Source organism: Rhamphochromis longiceps, linkage group LG6 (genome assembly GCF_057381845.1).
Source record: "Rhamphochromis longiceps isolate RC_006_pf linkage group LG6, R_longiceps_female_GT1.1, whole genome shotgun sequence".
Classification (NCBI taxonomy): Eukaryota; Metazoa; Chordata; class Actinopteri; order Cichliformes; family Cichlidae; genus Rhamphochromis; species Rhamphochromis longiceps.
In genome coordinates, this window is record NC_140562.1 from 13,770,960 (window position 1) to 13,792,292 (window position 21,333).

At 41.2% G+C, this 21,333-nt stretch overlaps 2 protein-coding genes across 2 annotated transcripts; both read right to left on the reverse strand.

Moving 5' to 3' along the window:
- Positions 1 to 4,143: 4,143 nt before the first annotated feature.
- On the reverse strand, positions 4,144 to 7,945 carry LOC146667638 (B-cell receptor CD22-like). Its single transcript, XM_085408497.1, has 8 exons — positions 7,572 to 7,945; positions 7,264 to 7,497; positions 7,114 to 7,176; positions 6,666 to 6,878; positions 6,224 to 6,565; positions 5,019 to 5,364; positions 4,885 to 4,942; positions 4,144 to 4,764 (listed from the first exon to the last, which is right to left on the reverse strand). Exons 1-8 carry the CDS (start codon positions 7,885 to 7,887, stop codon positions 4,648 to 4,650), a joined length of 1,689 nt encoding a protein of 562 aa, XP_085264623.1. The 5' UTR covers positions 7,888 to 7,945; the 3' UTR covers positions 4,144 to 4,647.
- An 8,203-nt stretch (positions 7,946 to 16,148) lies between these two features.
- Positions 16,149 to 19,547, reverse strand: LOC146667639 (uncharacterized). Its single transcript, XM_085408498.1, has 7 exons — positions 19,493 to 19,547; positions 18,944 to 19,234; positions 18,627 to 18,860; positions 18,417 to 18,521; positions 18,092 to 18,310; positions 17,209 to 17,547; positions 16,149 to 16,949 (listed from the first exon to the last, which is right to left on the reverse strand). Exons 1-7 carry the CDS (start codon positions 19,545 to 19,547, stop codon positions 16,594 to 16,596), a joined length of 1,599 nt encoding a protein of 532 aa, XP_085264624.1. The 3' UTR covers positions 16,149 to 16,593.
- Positions 19,548 to 21,333: the final 1,786 nt, after the last annotated feature.

Here is a 21,333-nt window from a genome sequence, read left to right on the forward strand (position 1 = left end):
CGTCTAAAAATAAACTGTGTGAAGGTTTAACACCTTTTAATCACTTCCTCCATCATCATGAGTTTTAAAAGGAATTGCGTAATGCAGTATTTTTGTCTCTGTATGTTTTTCATCACCTTACAACAAAAAAAACCCCAAACATTTTTAATGTTTTTAGTGTGGAAAAAAATGTCATTCTACATTTCTACATTGATATGGACTGGGTAATGTGTTAGCAGTGAAAGGACACCACTACTCTGATCAACCAATGAGCAACCAACAGAGAGCAGAATTCAAACACACTCTGAAAATCAAAGTGGAAATATGATACAAAATTTTGTTTTTGTAAATAAAAATGATTCTTAGTAGTTTGTACTGCCCCCACATGCTTTTATGCATGCCTGACAACATCAGCACATCCTCCTGAAGTCACAACAGATGCTATCCTCGGGGTCAGGCGAGTGTTGGGGTCAGTCAATGCTATTAATTCTTTCATCCTCCAATAACTGCCTGCATACTCTCACCACATGAAGTTAGGCATCGTCGTGCACCAAGAGGAAACCAGGATCCTACACTGCACGAGGTCCGACAGTAGGTTCAAAGATTTCATCCTGGTACCATGTCAGTCAGGGTCCAACACAATCAGAGTGCTTGTGGGCAAGAGTTTGTGTGCAAGTGGGGTTGGGGCAGTCAGTGAAAAAGCGATGGTGGAGGTTCAGAGTTTTGCATGTCTCGGGGGTGGAGGGAGGAGGAAGGAGGAGGAGAATGTAGGTCTGGAGTTCATGTGTGAGAGAGTCGAGAGGTAATGTAATGCAAAGGGCTTTTCCCGTGAGATAGTAGATGTCCTGGAGAGAGGGAAGGGAAGTACCCATGATCTCTCTGCTGCTCTCACTACTCGTTGTAACTTTTTCCGGAAGGACCCAGTGCAGGAGCCATACTACCCAGTGATGGAGCTGGTGAGGATACTCAATGGTGCCTTTGTAAAAGGTGCTCATGATGGGGGTTGAGGCTCTTGCTCTCCTCATCTGCGGGGTGGGGGGTTCAGAAATGAGGGGGTGAAGTTACTGGGAGGTCTCAGCCTACACAACAAAATCTCCAGTGTTAAATTAACACTGGAGAGTGTCTATATGGGTCCACACCTCTGAGTGTTAAATACAACACTGTTGAGTGTTAAATTAACACTTTTGACAGTGTTATATGTTTAAAAGTAACCTAGTCAGTTTTGAAGATTAACAATGGCTAACACTGAGCAGTGCTGATTTTCTAACACTGGAAAATAACTCAAAATGTTAGAAATATTCCAGTATTGTGAGTACAAGAAAACAATTATTACAATATGATGTGTTAAATTTGCTTAGATGAGAGGGTCCAGCAGTAGATCAGAGGAATAGGTCTGTGTGTTTTAGTTTGGCTTAGCTGTAGGCCTGAGAGTGTGTGTAATTGTGTAGAGGGAAAGGAATTTATTGACACTGGCGATCTGCCTGTCATAAAAGGAGACAGGAAGCTACAGTTGGGGGGATGCTGATGCTGATGTTTTTACCTGAATTTAATAAAAGCTCATAATTGTCACAAGTTAGAAGTAGGTTTGCAGGAGACTCTCCACTTGCTTACCTGTAAATGTAAGACAACAAGAGGCCAATGGCCCAGTGGATGCAGAGTGGGGGTCTCAGTGCTTGTAATCTGTTAACTCTGTTTTGTATGTTGTGTAGAGGAATTTGGTGTAGCTTGGGAGAGGGGAGATTACTTTTTTGACCGGCAGGAAGTCACACACACACACACACACACACACACACACACACACACACACACACACACACACACACACACACACACACACAGTGCTTTGATGGTTACGCTCACACACCCACATGCACGGTCACTAACGTGTACTCACATAAACACACGGGTACATGCACACACAGGCACTCACGTGTTTGCACATACATACACAAACACAGAGTTTGCAACACACCATGGGGGTTTTACAATGGGGTTGCTTCTATAAAACTGGTTGTAACAAACAAAGAAGTGAAGATCTGCAGAGGGACACCGGCCTTGCACATCTCCCCTTCTAGAAGATGCATGGGTAACTGGATGAATAAAGGTTTTGTAAAATGACTACTGAGTCCGGTGCCATCTCTGGATGCCCGAGGAATAAAAAAGAACAGGGGCGAAACTGCTTTACTTAACAGTAAACAGTTTGTATTTGCTAATGTTTGTTGAGTTGATAGAAATGTAGAATCGTTATGTTATGCTACTCCCTTTAAGCTGATTCCTGTTCTGTAGTGCTAGCTAGATGCTGGCTACAACTTACAGACACCAGAACTAATTCGGGCCCATTTTAACCCCCTGAGTAACCAGTATAAATGTTATAAATGAAAGATGTTCTTCTGTGTTTATTCTCCTTCCCTACATGTAGGATGGTGGGGGAGGCTATAGCTATAGTGTTTAACTGCAGGCACATTCCATGTAAAGATTCTGGTTTCCTTATTTAGTTAGAAATTTTCCCTTCCTGCCCTTTATGGGCTCACCTGTACTTAGGGATGGGTACCGGTATCCGGTGCCATGTTCTGACATAAACGGTAGTAACCAGACCGAAAAGCAGCGCACATTTTGGTGCTTTATTTCGGTGGGTTTTTTTTCCTGAGATGTCATACATTTTGGATTCTAGCCAATCATTTTACCTTTCCGAGGATAGTAGGTGGGCCCAGTTCTTTTAGAGCAGAGCTACAGATTGAAAATGCCCAAGGCGAAGCGGTCAAAGTCTGGCTGTACTTCACAGCAAAAGATGCAAACTCAGCAGCCTGCAACAAGTGCTTTAAGGTGATACTGTGCAAAGGAGGTAACTCCTCGAATGTGATGAAACACCTGGCGACCTATAGCATTTAGTTAAAAGCCAAGAAATGCACCGTATTTGATAGCTTGCTGCGAGACCTCACACCGTGCACATCTATTGCGGGTGGGTTGCCTGTTATCGGACCCGGAGTTAGCAACATCCCCCAAAAACCCAAAGAGGAGAGTCCTGGCCCCTAGCCCTGCCAGTGTAGCAGAAATGATGACGGATGATGATGGCAGCAGCAGCCGTTCTTCTCTGGGTCAGTAGCTTAATGTTGTTCGTGTGTAACCACGTTATTAAATTAATGCATGTAAGGTGAACTAGCAAACTCCATCGTAGTTACATGCGGCTCTCTTCTTGTTTGATGGCAGATACTCCCCTCACCCTGGCCAAAAAGGTTAAAATGACCAAAGAAAATGTGGAAAACAGTTAAACATGAGAGGTTTTTGGACAAAGTTTGTTTTTTCCATTGATTAAGCACTGCTTCCAGCCAAGAGTGATACCATAAATCCCCTATAGCTTCAGAAAAGGCTAAAATTGTTATCTTTTTACAAAAAACAGCTAAACATGAGAGGTTTTGGACCAATTTTGTGTTCTCCATTCTTTAAGCACCGGTTCGAGCACCGTTTAAGCACCGGCACCATTTCAAAAGTACCGGTTTGGTGCTGGTATCGGATAAAACCTAAACGATACCCATCCCTACCTGTACTTGTATATGGTGGACCATTAAAGGGGTTAAGCCCTATACGGGGTGTGAGGGGAGATGACCCTTCTATGAACAGAGATGTTGTTAAAACGGTTGTAACCAGGAAGTCACGTATACAGACACACACACACACACACACACACACACACACACACACACACACACACACACACACACACACACACACACACACACACACACCCACATTCACACACATTCACTCACATACTCGCACGTGCATATACACACATAGCCTTAGCTTCTACGACACACCATATGGGGTTTACAGTGGGGGGTTGTGTAACTGTTTTCATTCAATAAAAGCTGCGAAGGGAAGCTGGGGCTTTGGAGCTGACTGAGGTCGGCTGCAGAACTTGCAACTCTGAGAATCTGACTGGGCTTCCCTTGCACAAGTAAAACCAATTGAGCTCTGATTGTCTTGCTTTGTTCATGGTGATAAGTCTCTGAGTTAGCGAGGCCTGAGAGTGCAGACCTAACAGAAGGGAGTAAAAGTAAAAAGTTGTCAGAAAAATACTCAAGAAATGCAGAGATACCTGAAAATTGGACTTAAGTACAGCAACTGTCCCAAACACAATCCAAGACAAGGGATTTAAGTTGTGGAGGAAGCTTTATTTGCTGAGATGCAGAACTTAAAATGAAGTATAAAAAACACTAAAAGAAACAAACAAAAGCTAAACTAGAAACTAAGACTCTTTCAACTAGGAACTCACAACTTAACATAAACATACTTAGCATAAACAACGGAACGTGGACCACACACGAACGAGATTCAGGACTTAAATACACACACACAATAACGAGAGAATGGACAGCAGGTGGCAACACAAGGGGAACAAATCCAGCATAACAACACAGGGGCAGCAAAACTGAACACATGAACACAGGATGAAAGACTAATAAAATAAAACAGGAAGTACAAAAAATACAACTCATTAAATCACAAAGAACTGAAGACTGACTGAAACAAACTTAATAGAAGATGTAAAAATAACCATGAATATTTCAAAAATAAAAAGCATAATGTCCACAAACTAGAAAACACTGGGTTACAGGCACTGACAACAGCATCATGGAAATGCTCCTGTTTTCAGGGCTGAACTGACTGTCAGGTGGAATAAAGAGGTACCACGTGTTTGTTTGTGAAGTGCACTCTGCTGTAGTGGACTTCATCCTCCTGCTTCAGTTGTGTTGAGATGTTTTCATACACAGGACCAGGGCTGACCTGATGGAGAAAAACAGCATTACATTATATTGCACTTTAAACTTGACTCCTTCTACTATATGATGGCAAAAATGAAATGGCCACTGGAAAGATTAGACAATCTACAACCCTAATCTTTACCTGTTCAATGTGGTCAGAACTTGTTGTTGTTGGAGACTGAGCAGAAGTTCTCTTTTTCCTGGTTGAAGTGAATAAACTGAAAATAAGTGACTTCAGAGCAGAGATTAAAGGTACTGCTGTGAACCAACACTTACCTAACACACCAGCAGACAGTGAGAAGTATTAAAACCAGCAGAGCTGCAGAAACTCCTGCAGCTGCTGGTGTCCATGTTCCTGTGATACTTTGGACAGTGAGAGTCTTTGGAGCAGAGCTGATATCTTTGTGGGTTTTCACAGCACAGGAGTAGTTTCCTGCATCCTCCCTGCTGACTGGGTCTAGGATCAGATGTTTGTTCTGGTTCTCTCCCGGGGTCAGAGGTTGACTGTTCAAGTACCAAATGTAGTTTGTGTTGTCAGTCAGAGGACAGCTGGTACTGCAGGTCAGTGTGACTCTCTGACCCTCTGTCACCACTGCAGAAGGACTCATCTTCACTCTCAGCTCTGGAAGAGGAACATTGGTCAAAAACAAAAAATTTCCTGTGCGGCTTAGACATGAAAGATGGTTTCATGACTTTACTACAAAATGATCCTTTAGTCCTGTTCAGCGGTGAAAGGTATTTACCAAAGAAGTGTGCAAATTCAAGGTATTTGTAACTTCAGATTTGTGTAACTTCAATCTAAATCCTCTTACACAAAAGTATTGTAATTATTACTCCACAACATTTTTTCCATTTTGTAAATTAGTGTTTTCTCCATTTTTTTTTACTATGATTTGGAATCATTTTCCTAATAAAATAAAATACCTATATTTTCATATGATTCATACCTATGATTTATTTCACTGAAGGCACTGAAGGCTGATCTAGCCAACAGTGTACATGTAGAGTTGTTAAGAACTGTGTAAATCTTACACAAGCACAACTATAAAAATACAAAATATACCTTCATGCATTTTTTACAGAAGGAAAAAAACTTGAAGGATGTGAAGCCTAAAACCCTTCTACATTACATGTAACAGTTATTTTTACAGTCAGAAACAGGCAGGTTGTCTGAGTCCTTTTAAAGTCGACTATTCAGAGATACATTGATCTGACAGAATGACAACATTTGAAATGGTGATCTTACAGATAGAGTTTTATTACTGTAGATTAATCTAATCAACAGTATACATGTAAGGTAGTTAAAATGAACTGATCCTTAAACAGCCACAGCTGCAAATCAAACACATGAATGTATCGATACACTTTTCTTTTTTCATCAGCAAGCCGAAATCAATTTCTTGTAAAGGGGTTTTGTGGGCCTACAGATTAACAACCTATAAATGGCACTGACAGATACAATGAATTTACCTAAGATTTACCTGTAACAACCAAAAAGACTCCAGGCAGATCAGACTGAGTCCATCTTTCATGATCTTTGTTGAATCTGAATGTGTATCCTCCTGAGTCATTCTTCTTCAGGTTGTTGATGGTCAGGATGTGTTGGTTCTTCATGTTGTCCTGATACTCCACACGACCTGCAGCCTGAAGCAGCTCTTCAACTTCCACTTTATCTTTTCTCCATTTTTTACTCCAACACTTAAACTCTGGCTTCATGTTGTCAGGATGCGAGTATTCACTTGTGATGTTGACTGAAGATCCTTCCAGAGCACAGATTCTCCTGCTGACATAATTCCTAATTCGGCAGTTTTTACCCTGAACACCTGAAATATAGATGGAAGATTTAGAGTTATTTAAATGGCCTGTATGCTGACATTTGTATTTATAGTTAACTAGAAAAAAAAAGACTTCTTTATTACTCACAGACTTCTGCGGAGTGAAGGTACTTGTGGTTTTTTACAGCACAAGAGAACTTGTATGTTGAATTGCTGTGAGTTAAACATTGTTGATTCTTGTAGTTTCCGCTTGTGTTTTTGCAGCTCATGTAGGCAGTTTGAGGGTCAAACAGCTTACAGGTGGTGTTACAGGTCAGTGTGACACTATCTGATGGGTAATTCGTTCTTTGAACACGAAATTCTGAAAGATAATAAATACAGTTTTCATCAGTAACCGTAGCATAATGTTTATAATTCAAATTTTGTTTTTAGGATGCTAAGAAAAAAAATTATTATGTCAATTAAGCTAAATATGACCTTTGTTAAAAAATTAACAAAGGTCATATTTAGCTTAATTTTTTATAATGAAAATGACATTGAACAAATATATATTAGAGGTTTGATGGAAGATATTTGATAATTTGTTTAAACTTTACCTCTGGGATATGTGATTGTCCCTTTAGCATAGGTCACACTGAAGCAGGTTTCTGTGATGGAATCTGAAACAAAGACATAATACTGATTCAAATGATTCACTGTGTGACTCATTCTGTTTGTTTTGTAGAACAATAAACATCATGACTCACCCACAGAGACTTCAGGGGCTCTGAGATGCTCGTAGCCTTTGACAGCACAGGAGTATGTGACTGCTTCCTCACTGCTGAGCAGCTCTTGGTACCAGGGAGACCAGTCCTCATAGAGAAACTCTCTGTTCTTGTACCAGATGTAGGCTGCAGGCTTTTCAGTCAGAGGACAGCTGCTGCTGCACATCAGTGTTACTGTCTGTCCCTCTGTGGCAGGAATCACCTTTACCTGCAGCTCTGAGAGGATGATGGAGAACAACTTATACAATGATGTCATTTGGAAAGTAATTCATGAGTAAAAGTCACTGTACCTGCAACAACTTGAAGAGTAATATTACTGAGTGAACAGTTTCCTGGACTGTCTGTAGTCTTCATACAGCAGTAAGTGTTTGCATCACTCTCTCTTAGATCATTGATGGTTAAAGTTGTTTTTGTCTCTTCAGACATGTTGTACGTTACACGTTGTCCATCCACAGAGAGCTCACTCATTGATCCATTTAAGTGTGCAGTGAACCATTTGCTGCTTGAAGTCAGATGTTGATGTGAGCAGTGCAGATCCACTGATGAACCTTTGAGAGCACAGATCCTGGTTTCTCCTCCATTAACACCTTTAACAGAAACTTTCATTAGTGAGCAGATACATTATTTTTGTTACTCTCTGTTTTTCTATCATTAATTGTTAAATAATGTTTGTACTGTACTGTAAGAAATAACTTGAGAAAGTATTTTAAGTTATAGACAGCCATGCAGTATCTACTTTCTAAATTCTTTTTATTCATGTTTAATGACTCCTAAATAATAATGGATTGCATTTATATAGCACTTTTGAGACCCTCAAAGCACTTTATAGTTCCACTATTCATTCACTCTCACATTCACACACTGGTGGAGGCAAGCTACAGTTATAGCCACAGCTGTCCTGGGGCAGACTGACAGAAGCGAGGCTGCCATATCACACCATCAGCCCCTCTGGCCATTACCAGTAGGCGGTAGGTGAAGTGTCTTGTCCAAGGACACAATGACCGAGACATTAGAAGACGAACTGCCAACTCTTGAGCCACAATCGCGCTTACTCATCATAATTCAATACTCAATAATTACTCATATCCTATAGGCAAAGCACAAAATGAACACAGTATAAGACACTCGTCATTTGTTCACAGCGTTATTGTTGTAGCTTCTACATGGACAGTTGAGAAAATAAATACAACAGCTCATATGTTAAAAAGACAATCTAAGTGCATCAGCTAACTGAACAGTTTCATATTTAGCTGTCTAACACATCGAACAGCAAAACAGAACTTCTTTCTCTCATTTTAGTCTGTTTTGTTCATCGTATTACAAATGACGTGTTCTTTGAGGTTGTTTTTGCAAGAGCAGGAAGCTGCAGTGGTGAAAACTGTTGTCTGTGTCTGGTTTATAATGGTAACACCTCTGCGGTGAAACAGAATCTCCAGGCTGAAGATCAGCGATTAACATGAACAGCTGTGATGATGAAGACCTTACTCTGCTGTGAACCCTACAACCCCAATCAGAAATAATTGGAATCACAAACAGCTTTCACATTCACACAGTCTGTGTGTTCTAAAAACCCCACAAAAGATGGCTTAGAAAAAAAGAAACAAAAAACTGCAAAAACATGCAAAACACAATTAAAGTGTTGTTGGGGAAACAACAATGTGGTTAGCTGCAGCTTTTTGTCTATCACAACATCAATGAATACTTATCTTCTTATGAGCATGTCTCTGCAATCCTTTGTATCAGCAATCTTTAAGCAGCTATTCCGTCACATTTTATTTTTATTATTTTATATTATTTATTTTTTATTACACAGGAAGATGTAATAAAAGGATAGAGTACAAATAGAAATGCACGTGTAAAAAAGAAACAGAGAACACCTTCAACACAAAAAAATCAAAAATGTACAGGTACATAAATTAACAATATTCTTACAGGGTGTGAGTGTGTGTCTTTTTCGCGAAATGTACTTGAAAATGAGGGTGGGATGCCACAATTACGCCCTCATGAGGCAGAGGAAAAACAGAGATGGAACCGGGAGAACGGGGCCATCCGCAGCCCTGAAGAGCCGCGGTCCCACCCCTTTTTTGCGCCACGGACTGGTTTAATGTCAGCCAGGATTTTATATCCTCCTCTCTGCCTCTTAATGCTCTCTGGTCGCTATGGTAACTTGGAAATATTTCTTTCAAAATAAGACACACAACTACAACGCGGGAAAAGACCCAGCTAAGCCAAGTTAACAATAAAAACCCTGAAAACCATAAATTTCACACCCCAGCCTCAACTCTCGCGGCCCGGTACTGGTATGTTGAGGCCACACTTCTTGGCAATATCTGCACACACATCCCAGCAGGAGAAGAAGGGAGGCCCTAATTGGGCCAAAAAAAAAGAGGGGGGGGGGGGGGGGGGGTGCAAGTTCAGAGGACCATAGCCAACAGGCAACTGTCCCCATCATAGGCTGCCTTTGCGCTCCAGGCGCCCAAGAACTGCCCAGGACTTGGCAGAGACCACCCTGATTGAGCAATCCCTGATCAAGACAGTTGGTCAATGACCACGCCACAACATTCAGCCTCAAGCCCCCAAACCCCTCACTTCATGACCATGTCCCCAGAGACCAAGGCTCAGCAAGCCCTACACACGCATGCATAACTGCTCAAGATAAGGTTATGTGTTCAACAAAGTGCTTTACTTGTCCCTAAGGACCCCAAAGCACTTTACACAACCAGTCATCCACACATTCACACACTGGTGATGGCAAGCTACATTGTAGCCACAGCCACCCTGGGGTGCACTGACAGAGGCGAGGCTGCCAGACACTGCCGCCACCGATATTATTGTACCATAAAAGAAAATAATCTTGCACTTCCAGACTCTTCAAGAGCTCATCAAAGCTAAAACGCTAAGACCTGTAAGGAGGAAGGAGGAGAAAGAATCATACCTACCTGAGAGACACAGAATGAAACCCAAAAACAAAAATCCAGCTTCTGCCACGATCATGGCTGCTGTAGATTTCAGCTTTAGTCAGAAAGTTGATTGTATGAATCTTTAAAAGATCTTTACAGCTGAACGTTCTCACAGGAAAGGCTGAAAACAGAACTGACAGTTATGAACATCACTACATCTAAAAATAAACTGTATGAAGGTTTAACACCAGTTAATCACTTCCTCCATCATCATGGGTTTTAAAAAGAATTGCATAATGCAGCAGGTTTTCTCTGTATGTTTTTCATCACCTTACTTAGTAATATTATAGTTTTTATTTCCTTTTAAACAAGTGCCTGACTTTATTTTTTTCAGCAAACCCCCCCCCCCCCAAATTTTTAGTGTGGAAAAGAAAATGTCATTTCTACACTGATGTGGACTGGGTACTGTGTAAGGAATTAAAGGACGCCACTACTCTGGGCCATGTGTGATGGAAATGAGAATGACCAAGCAACAGAGGGCAGAATTCAAACACACCCTAAAAATCAAAGTGGAAATATGATACAGCAGGCTTTTTTGCCAAAATTTTGTTTTTGTAACTGATACTTAGTAGTTTGTACTGCCCCCACATGCTTTTATGCATGCCTGACAACATCAGCACATCCTCCTGAAGTCACGACAAATGCTATCCTGGGGGTCAGGCGAGTGTTCGGGCCAGTCAATGCTATTAATTATTTCATCCTCTAATAACTGCCTGCATACTCTCACCACATGAGGTTAGGCATCGTCGTGCACCAAGAGGAAACCAGGACCCACTGCACCAGTGTAGGGTCTGACAGTGGGTCCAAAGATTTCATCCCGATACCTAATGGCAGTCAGGGTGCTGTTACCTAGCCTGTAAGGTCTGTGCATCCCTCCTTGGATATAACTCCCCGATGTTACAGACAGCATAACATCCTCCACAGCTTCTCCAGATTCTTCCACATCTGTCACATGTCAAAGTCAAAGTCAGCTTTTATGACAAAAACCCAATCTACAGGTCATACACAGGAATTTGAAATTGCAATGCTCCCATGACCCTCCTGTACACTAAAACAGTATAAAGATTAAAAAATAAAATAAAAGTCTTAAGTACAACACAATACAATACAATACAAGCTTACATAAATAACAGTGTCCAACACAATCAGAATGCTTGTGGGCAAGAGCTCATGTGCAAGTGGGGTTGGGGCAGTCAGTGAAAAGGCGCTGGTGGAGGTTCAGAGTTTTGCATGTCTCGGGGGTGGGGGGGTTCAGCGGGAAGCGGCAGGAATGCAGGTCTGGAGTTGGTGTGTGAGAGAGTCGAGAGGGACAGAGCAGGGAGAGAATTCAGCACAGCCTGATGGATGAAGCTATCTCTCAGTCTGCTGGTTCTGGCCTGGAGGCTCTTCAGTCTCCTTCTGGATGGAGGAAACACTGCAAAGTGTGACATAAGATAAAGAAAAAAGTGCACAAGCAGCCATATCTGAGTCGTGTTGGGTCCTTTCTACAAAATGATATTGATTGAAGCGTTTCACTGTATGACCCACTGTGTTTTTTCCTGTCATATCTTTAAGACTTCTTCCTCTAAAGCAGTGGTGGGGGAATTTCAGTCCTCAAGGGCCAGTGTCCCACAGGTTTTCAACACAGCTGATTTAAATGGTTAAATTATCTCTTCAACATGTCTTGTAGTTCTCCAGAGGCCCAGTAATGAACTAATCATTTGGTTCAGGTGTATTGACCCAGGATGATATCTAAAACCTGCAGGACACAGGCCCTTGAGGCCTGGAGTTCCCCAACCCTGCTCTAAAGTGATATGGCAGTAATATTCAGTTTTGTCAGTAGATGGCAGTGTGGCTTAAATAACTGTTGCTAAAACCAGTTGAGATATTCATGCATAAATTTAACAGAAGCTTTTAGCCCCAAATGGGCAGCATGGACACAAAGTTTGTGAATGTGATAACTCAAGAATGAAGCAACATAGGATTTTGGCATTCATGTCGTAGGTGCATCTACCAAAAACATGAGTTTAAATCATTTACTGGTGACTGGTCAAGGTGTGAGTTTTCGCCTCAAAAAAAAAAAAAAAAACTAATAAAGATGTTATACAGCTTATTCTTCTGTGATTTGTGAGTACAGAGTAAATGTATACTGACTGTGACAGCGTCATTTGGCTGTTGCATTCCTTCTCTTTTCTTTTTGTCTCGTTCCTCATTCTCACTCCAGCAGTTTCAAAAGGCATCCAAGTCACTGAAATTTTCCCTTAAGCTGCGCAATAAAAAGAACCTTTAATACAACCAGACCATCAAGAATATATTAGGTGCAGCTGAGATGATGGTGATGATGAACCAGTTCTGAGTCCTCTGAGTCTGGGATCAAGATTTTTACCTTTTGTTCCATCCACAATAATGTACAAAGTCATAATACCTAAAATAGCACATTTATTAGAACAAGTTCAAATATGGTTTGTGTTCAATGAAAAGTTCCTGGATTTTAGTAGGCCTGATTTCAGACAATTTACTGGTTTGCTTGCCTTTATATGAAGCTAAATCTGATTAGGTTTCACAATGAACACACCCGAAACTCTGGCTGATTGGGACCCACGCCCAGTTTCCCACCTTGGCTCAGGCGATTAGAGGATCATCAGGGGGTCCTTTTGTCCCTCTGTGGGGGGTCACTCCCACTAGATTTATATCTGGGACTCTCCACCATTTGACCTTAGAACTGAAGAAGCTTCTCGGATGAGAGGTGAAACGTCTTCAAGCAACTTAAAGAGGTCCAGACGCTTTTCTTTGCAAGCTCCTTTGATTAGGTTTTGGGGCTTCCTCTTATTTGGTGTGAGAGAGCCTGACAGAGACAGAGTGTCTCAAGTTCAAGAGCTGCTAAGTCTTTAAATATCTTACTTTCAGTTCCTATAAGAAACTGCATCATTTCAGAAGAATTTTGGCCAACCCTTCTTTACAGCATTGCTTCATTTCATGGAGGTTTGCACATCCCTCTTAATGACTCAACACAGTATTTCTATCAGGCTAAGGTCTGGAAAGACTGGACTGGACCATTGCAACACTTTGATTCTTTTCTTTTTAAGCCATTCTGTTGAAGATTTGCTGCTGAGCTTGGGTTCACTGTCCTTTGTATCACTCATTTTAGTCTAGGATTTAGCTGTCACACAGATGGCCTTAACTTAATAATTAATAATAACTTACAGTAATAAGTCCGTGAAGGTTCTCAGTCATCCAGGTCATCGTAGTCAAAGGAGCTTGCAAAGAAAAGCGTCTGGACTTCTTTAAGTTGCTTGAAGACGTTTCACCTCTCATCCGAGAAGCTTCTTCAGTTCTAAGGTCAAATGGTGGAGAGTCCCAGATATAAACCTAGTGGGAGTTTTCCCCCACAGAGGGACAAAAGGACCCCCTGATGATCCTCTAATCGCCTGAGCCAAGGTGTGAAACTGGGTGTGGGTCCCAATCAGCCAGAGTTTCGGGTGTGTTCATTGTGAAACCTGGCCCCACCTTATCATGTGAATTCCTGAGATCAGATGGCCCAGGATGTGAGTGGGCGTTAAGGTGTCTGGGAAGGGATCTCAAAACTGGATTATAGATGGCAGAGAGTTGGTGTCATAAACCACCGCCTCTGTTCAAAGATGTTCGCTCACAGTGGACATAAATGGCTTATTTCACTTCATCTGTCCTCTCTGTCCAAAATGTGAACACTGGCATCCTCGAAAGAGTGTCCTTTATCCTTAAGATGCAGATGGACTGCTGAGTCTTGTCCTGTGGAGGTGGCTCTTCTGTGTTGTGCCATGCGCTTGTGAAGTGGCTGTTTGGTCTCTCCAATGTAGAGGTCTGAGCATTCCTCGCTGCACTGTACAGCATACACCACATTGTTAAGTCTGTGTTTTGGCGTTTTGTCTTTCGGGTGAACCAGTTTCTGTCTGAGCGTGTTGCTGGGTCTGAAATTCACCGGGATGTCATGCTTGGAGAAAACTCTCCTGAGTTTTTCTGATACACCGGCTACATAGGGGATGACAATGTTGTTGCGTCTGTCCTTCTTATCCTCCCTCGCTGGTGTCTGGTCTTCTTTTCTGTGCCTCTTTGCTGACTTTAAGAACGCCCATTTAGGATAGCCGCACGTTTTGAGTGCTTCCTTTACATGTGTGTGTTCCTTCTTTTTCCCTTCAGGCTTAGAGGGAACATGTTCTGCCCGGTGGTGTAGGGTCCTGATTACTCCAAGTTTGTGTTCCAGAGGGTGATGGGAGTCAAACAGGAGGTACTGGTCTGTGTGTGTGGGCTTCCGGTAAACTTCGATGTTAAGTTTGCCGTTCTCTTCAATGTGCACAGCGCAGTCCAGGAAAGGCAAACAGTTGTCCTTTGTGTCTTCCCTGGTGAACTTGATGTTTTTATCCACAGTGTTAATGTGCGCAGTGAAGGATTCCACTTCTTGTGTCTTGATTTTGACCCAGGTGTCGTCCACATATCTGTACCAGTGGCTGGGTACTCTTCCTTTGAAAGAGCCAAGAGCCTTCCTTTCCACTTCCTCCATGTAAAGGTTGGCTACAATAGGTGACACGGGGGAGCCCATGGCACAGCCATGTTTTTGTCTGTAAAAGCCTTCGTTGTACTTGAAATATGTAGTGGTGAGGCAGAGGTCTAACAGTGTGCAGATCTGATCGGGTGTGAAGTTGGTCCTGTCCTCCAAGGAGCTGTCTTCTTGTAGTCGTTTTCTGACAGTCTCCACGGCCTCCGTGGTGGGTATGCAAGTGAAGAGAGAGACTACATCAAAGGACACCATGGTTTCATCTGGATCCAGGGTAAGTTTCTGGACCTTGTCGATGAAGTCGGTGGAGTTCTTGATGTGGTGTGGGGTGTTCCCCACGAGAGGAGCAAGGATGGTAGCAAGGTGTTTAGCAATGTTATAAGTGGCTGAGTTTATGCTACTGACTATGGGTCTGAGTGGGACAGCTTCCTTGTGGATTTTAGGAAGTCCGTAAATGCAGGGTATGGCATCCCCTGGGTAAAGGCAAATTACTGTAATAACTTACAGTAATTTGTGAGGGCCATGGCCACCTCAGTCACTGGAAGGTTACTGAACCCCGTTACACATATTATGTATATACTTCATTTTGTTTGATCATTGTATTTGAAATAAGCTTGAATCAGGTTGGTACAGTTGTTGGTAGGTTAGGACATCTTAGTTGCACTGCACAGCAGCATGTTATAGTCAGAAGCCAGTTTTGAATGTTTTTCACTTGTCGATAATCTTTCTCACTGTAGAATGATGGACTTCATGTGTGAAGAAAGCACGTTAGTGTTAAGGATACAAATCTGGTACTTTAATACAATTCAGAGGTCATACAGATCAAATCAAATTATAAACTTAAATAAATTAATGAGTAAAATTATGCATAATTTCTACATTCCAGAAACATCATTTTCATTACTCCTACCTGAAAGGCTGAAAAGAGATTTGATTTTTCTGAGTCTTTCTCCAGACAAACTACATTCAAAGCAGCTCAGTTAAACATGTGACATGGCTACATATTATTATATGTTCATCTAAAACCTGACAGTGCTGACAGTGAGAGCAGAGACATGTGACACTGTTAGTGGTTATTTTGTGGTACAGACAAAAACCTAACAGAAGAGAAACCTGCAGACACAATGACTTTGATGTTTTCATTAATGGCATCAGAAGCACACAAAGTAAAGTGCTTAAGATTAGAGCTTTTCAATCTCAATTGGATTTCAATTTCAACTTATTTCTCCTGTAATTTATATTCCAATAAAGTGAGCGTAATCCACTGATGGATCAAGAAGCTGCAGTGTCTTTGCTGTGATGGTAAACGTTTATCATTGGAGAAAAAAATCACCATATTAACAAACGTTTCTTTATTGAGCACACAGTGGCTCGATGGTGGAGTAGAGGTCAGCTGTGTGGTTTTCACTGAAGTGCAGTCTGCTGTAGTGATGATCATCCTGCCCTGCTGACTGAGCTGAGATGTTTTCATAAATGAGATCAAGGGTCATCTGATGAGACGAGACAGTGATCATAAATTCATGTTAAAGAGAAGACCCTTGGGCCCCCACCCCAGCAGGCCCTGGACACAGCCAGGGGGACCAGGCCACACCAAGCAGCAGCTGGCGGGTGGGGCACCAGCCACCAGCAGGGAGCATGGTAGGGTGAAATAGGCCCCCACACCTGGAGCAGCATGAGATGTTCTGAGAAAGGTGGAGTCTAAGACACAACCTGACACACACACATACATTCATATTGCTGCAATGTCTCTGAAATTCTGTAAAGTTTATGGATTGGAAGTCCTGTTGTACAAAAACAAATAAAGTTTAAACATGACTGGTCTTAGAGATAACACAATAATGTTCACCTAATACACAAGAAGACAGTGATAGGGAGAAGTATTAAACCCAGCAGAGCTGCAGAAACTCCTGCAGCTGCTCGTATCCGTGTTCCTGTAGTACTTTGGACAGTGAGAGTCTTTGGAGCAGAGCTGATATCTTTGTGGGTTTTCACAGCACAGGAGTAGCTTCCTGCATCCTCCCTGCTGACTGGGTCTAGGATCAGATGTTTGGTTTGGTTCTCTCTCGGGGTCAGAGGTCGACTGTTCAAGTACCAAATGTAGTTTGTGTTGTCAGTCAGAGGACAGCTGGTGCTGCAGGTCAGTGTGACTCTCTGACCCTCTGTCACCACTGCAGAAGGACTCATCTTCACTCTCAGCTCTGAAAAACACTCAGACTGGTCAGTAACTGTAACGGTTTCTCATTAAAGAGACAACAGGATTTGGTGCTTTGGATTTTCACTAACTTCTGAAGAGTGCAAGAAGCATTAAAAACTCTTTGTAGCTTTTTGACTAAATAAAACATCATCATCACCTGAGGAAAATTCCTGCATCTTTTTCTTGTCAATTCAGTTGAAAGCATTGCAGAGGATATTGTGTTGACAGCTGTTTTTACATATATAATGACAAACCATAATTACCTGTGACAATCAGAGTAACTCCAAGAAAATCAGACTCTATCACTTCTTCAGCTTCTGTTGTGATGGTGAACCTGTATTCTCCTGAGTCATCTCTCTTCAACTTCTTTAATCTGAGGATGTGTTGGTTCTTCATGCTGTCATCATACTCCACATGATCTGCATCCTCAGTCAGCTGTTCAGCTTCCTCCTCAGCATTTCCCTTAAATTTATACCAACATTTAGACTGTATCTGCTCGTAGTCAGGATGTGAGTATTTACTGGAGATGTTCACTGAAGATCCTTCCAGAGCACAGATTCTGCTGTGGACATAATTCAAACTCCAGCAGGAATCACTGAAACCTGAAATATGGATGAAACAGAAATATAACATACATAAACAGAAATAATAATTATTTCTGTTTATGTATGCTCTTGTATCACATATGTAAATGATTTCCCTTGATCATAAATTTTTAATCAATTGCTATGCAAATATTTTATCAGAACCTATAAGATATACAGTAAATTATTGATTCAAAAAAACTGTTTTCAGAAAAAAACCCCTCAGTGAATTATTACAAAATCATTACAAAATATATAAAATTATTGCAAAATAAGCACTGACAATTGCCAATAGCTATAACAGAGACTCACACCTCATACAATAATGAGTCAAAACAGCATAAAAATGCAAAAGAACAACACCTGTGACTGTTCCAACAAAATAAAACATTATCAGATCTTAAAAATGGTGTTTACCACATTATTATTGTAGCATTAAAATTTACAGTGTTTCTGTTATTGTGGTCAGATATTCTAACAACAACACAGAACAATCAACTGTACCATACCATAACTGTTCTATTTTGTAAGTTTACAGACAATAAGTAATAAGTTTACTCACAGACGTCAGCAGAGCGCACATCCTCAAGACCTTTTACAGCACAAGACAAACTGTCTGGCTGAGAGATGGAAACTAGAATCTGTTTTCCCTCCTGCACTGTAGGCTTTCTGTTTTCATACCACACAAAGGAAATCAGAGGCTCAGTCAGAAAACAGCTGCTGTTACAGGTCAGTCTGATGTGACCTCTGTGTTCAGCAGGAGTCCTCTGGACATGAATTTCTGTTGGGAGATGATAAACACATTTTCCACCAGTTCATCTCTGTCATGTCAAATAAATTAACAAATAAAAATGAAATTTCAAAGTGCAGTTTGTCCAGAACTTCACCTCTGGGATATGTGATGGAGCAGGACTCGTCCACTGATGTCTGCTGAGAAGAACACATTCTCCCTTTAGCATAGGTCACACTGAAGCAGGTCTCTGTGATGGAACCTGAGAAAAACCAACAACTTTCAGTAAATTCATTAGAGTCTGAAGAGTAAAGTGTTTGTGTTTAACATCTCATAACATGATGAGGAGGCGTCCATCATGACTCACCCACAGAGACTTCAGGGGCTCTGAGATGCTCGTAGCCTTTGACAGCACAGGAGTATGTGATCGCTTCCTCACTGCTGAGCAGCTCTTGGTACCAGGGAGACCAGTCCTCATAGAGAAACTCTCTGTTCTTGTACCAGATGTAGGCTGCAGGCTTTTCAGTCAGAGGACAGCTGCTGCTGCACATCAGTGTTACTGTCTGTCCCTCTGTGGCAGGAATCACCTTTACCTGCAGCTCTGAGAGGTCACATGACCAACATGAATACACTGATCATCCATAAACTCATTCATTTGTGATGCATTTGTAAAAAGCACTGTACCTGTAACATGGAGATGAATTCCACATTGTTGGCACGTTGATCTGTCAGCAGTTTTAATGCAGCAGTAAAAATTTCCATCACTCTCTGTCAGATTATTGATTGTTAGAGTGAAATTACTCTCTGCTGACATGCTGTACTTTACATGTGTTTCATCTGTAGTGAACAATATCTTGGAGATACTCAAGTATCCAGTGTACCAGCTATTTCTTGCAGTGGGATGTTGATGTGAGCAGGGCAGATTCACTGATGAACCTTTCAAGGCACAGATGCTGTTTGGTTTTCCCTGAACACCTTTAACACAACATGTGATTAGAAAACATGGTGAACATTTATGCTAACTTTCTTTTCTGTGCTAATCTGTGATGACAGCATGTTACTGTGAAGGATCACAATCTGGTGCTTTGATATACTTCAGATTTCAGAACAGCAGAACAAGTAACTGAGACTTTTCTCATTTCTTAAATAAACTTGTAACTCTCTGCGTCTTTTTTCTACATTCCTGACACATATTCCTTACAGTTATCATGAAGAGAAACAAATTATTCTTACCTGAGAGGCACAGAATGAAACCCAGAAACAAACATCCAGCTTCTGCCAATAACATGGCTGTTATTAAATTTAACTTCTAATGAGAAAAAGTTGGCTGTATGAATATTTTAAAGGCCTAGTTACTGCCGCTGTTTATTTTAAACTTGAAAAAATATCAGAAACCAGAATCAATCAAAAGCCATCTAAGAGGATAGACTGAATGCAGAGCTGATTTAAGTGTTTCTCCAAGCTGCATTCAGTTTTAATACCGTCGCTTCCTTGTTTATCAATCATTTCTTTCACTACAAAGAGACCTCTAGTGTAGAACTGATATACTGCAGCAGAAATTAAAAATCATATTGGATTCATGTTAATGTAATTCTCATTAACGTGACAGGTAAGACCTGAGTCTGGGAACCACCTCTGGTAGGCGGGGCTGTTTTTCCTCTTTATAATCACAGGAATCTGGGGCTGTGTGAATGCCTGGTCTAAGCAGTGCTATTTGGCCTTCTAAACTTTCTAAGACAGCTTGATTTAGGTTTTATACAGTGTTGGGGAGTAACAGAATACATGTACTGCTGTTACATATTTAAAATACAAAATATATGTGTGTTTTATTTTTAATTAACAATACTTTTATGATGTATAAGCAAAGTCCAACATCCTAAACTCTCACAGGAGCCATTTTATAGTGACTTCATTTCTGTTTAAATTGTTGAAATCATCACATCACACTGGCTTTAATACTAATCTTCATATCTACTTGTTATCCAGTTATTTAACAATGGATGCTCAACATCTTTAACAGCACAAGAGAAGCTTTCTGAAGAGTCTGAACAGTAAAGTATTAGTGTTTAGCATCTCATAATATGATGAGAACTTGAACTAAGCTTTTCAAAAGCTAAATGTGGCCTTGGAGAGGTACCTATTTCAATAGGAATTATCCTTAGTGGCAATGGACTCAGTAAACTTGGAGAACACATCAGTAAGAATCAATACATTTATATGACCATCAACAGAGGGTTCAAGGCATTAGAAATTAATTGCTAGAATCTGATTAGGCCTCCCAGCCATGAGGTGACCCATGGTTGTTTTAGGTCTGGAATAAACTGCCTTAGTCTGAACACAGTGTTGCTGACAATGATCTTCAACCTCTAAACACACCTGGACTATAACATCTCTTCTGTATCAAGTTTTCAATTCTGTCTATCCCCTGGTGACTATGCCCATTATGTAAGTCATGCAAAACCTCATTCCTGAAGCTCTGAATGAGCTAGGGAGGCAAAACTTGGGACAAAGCGGTGATAATAGCTAGCAAACCCTAAGAATGATCTTAACACAGCAACAGAGCAACATTCAAGGACTCCTCAATTCAAGGCAGGTGAAAAGCATCCTGCCTAGTCCTTGAATTCAACAGACGGTAATCCACACAAAGCCTCAGTTGCCATGGTAACACATTTTTACTGGTTGATCTACGTTCCTACCCTCACCTATGGTTACAAGCTTTTGCTAGTTCCAGGCATGTCCCACTGAGAGGATGCCCCAGGGCAGACCCAAGACATGCTGGAGAGATTATATCTCTCTGTTGGCCTCTGAAGCCTTGGTTTTCCCCTGGATAAGATGGAGGAGGTGGCTGGTGAGAGGGAGGTCTTGGTCTTTGCTTTGGCTGCTGCCCGTGGTACTAGTTTACTTTACTAGTTTACTATATTTATAATCCACATATACCATAATGGTTTCCTAAATGTTGCCAATACAAACAAAGTAGTAAACCTAAGTAAGTCACATTTTAAGCACAGTTTAAAAAAAATAAAATAAAAAAATAAAGCCTTAATGTCAATTCAAACAATGGCAGTGAGAAACAA

Excerpts from the sequence above, each read along its gene's own strand:
- LOC146667638 (XM_085408497.1), bottom strand. The coding sequence starts at position 7,887 with ATGAAAGTTTCTGTTAAAGGTGTTAATGGAGGAGAAACCAGGATCTGT. Across the intron at positions 7,177-7,263 it reads AGCCCCTGAAGTCTCTGTGG|ATTCCATCACAGAAACCTGC; the intron begins GTGAGTCATGAT and ends TCTTTGTTTCAG. Across the intron at positions 4,765-4,884 it reads GTTCTGACCACATTGAACAG|GTCAGCCCTGGTCCTGTGTA; the intron begins GTAAAGATTAGG and ends TTTCTCCATCAG.
- LOC146667639 (XM_085408498.1), bottom strand. The coding sequence starts at position 19,547 with ATGTTATTGGCAGAAGCTGGATGTTTGTTTCTGGGTTTCATTCTGTGC. Across the intron at positions 18,522-18,626 it reads AGCCCCTGAAGTCTCTGTGG|GTTCCATCACAGAGACCTGC; the intron begins GTGAGTCATGAT and ends GGTTTTTCTCAG. Across the intron at positions 17,548-18,091 it reads TGTGCGCTCTGCTGACGTCT|GTTTCAGTGATTCCTGCTGG; the intron begins GTGAGTAAACTT and ends TCCATATTTCAG.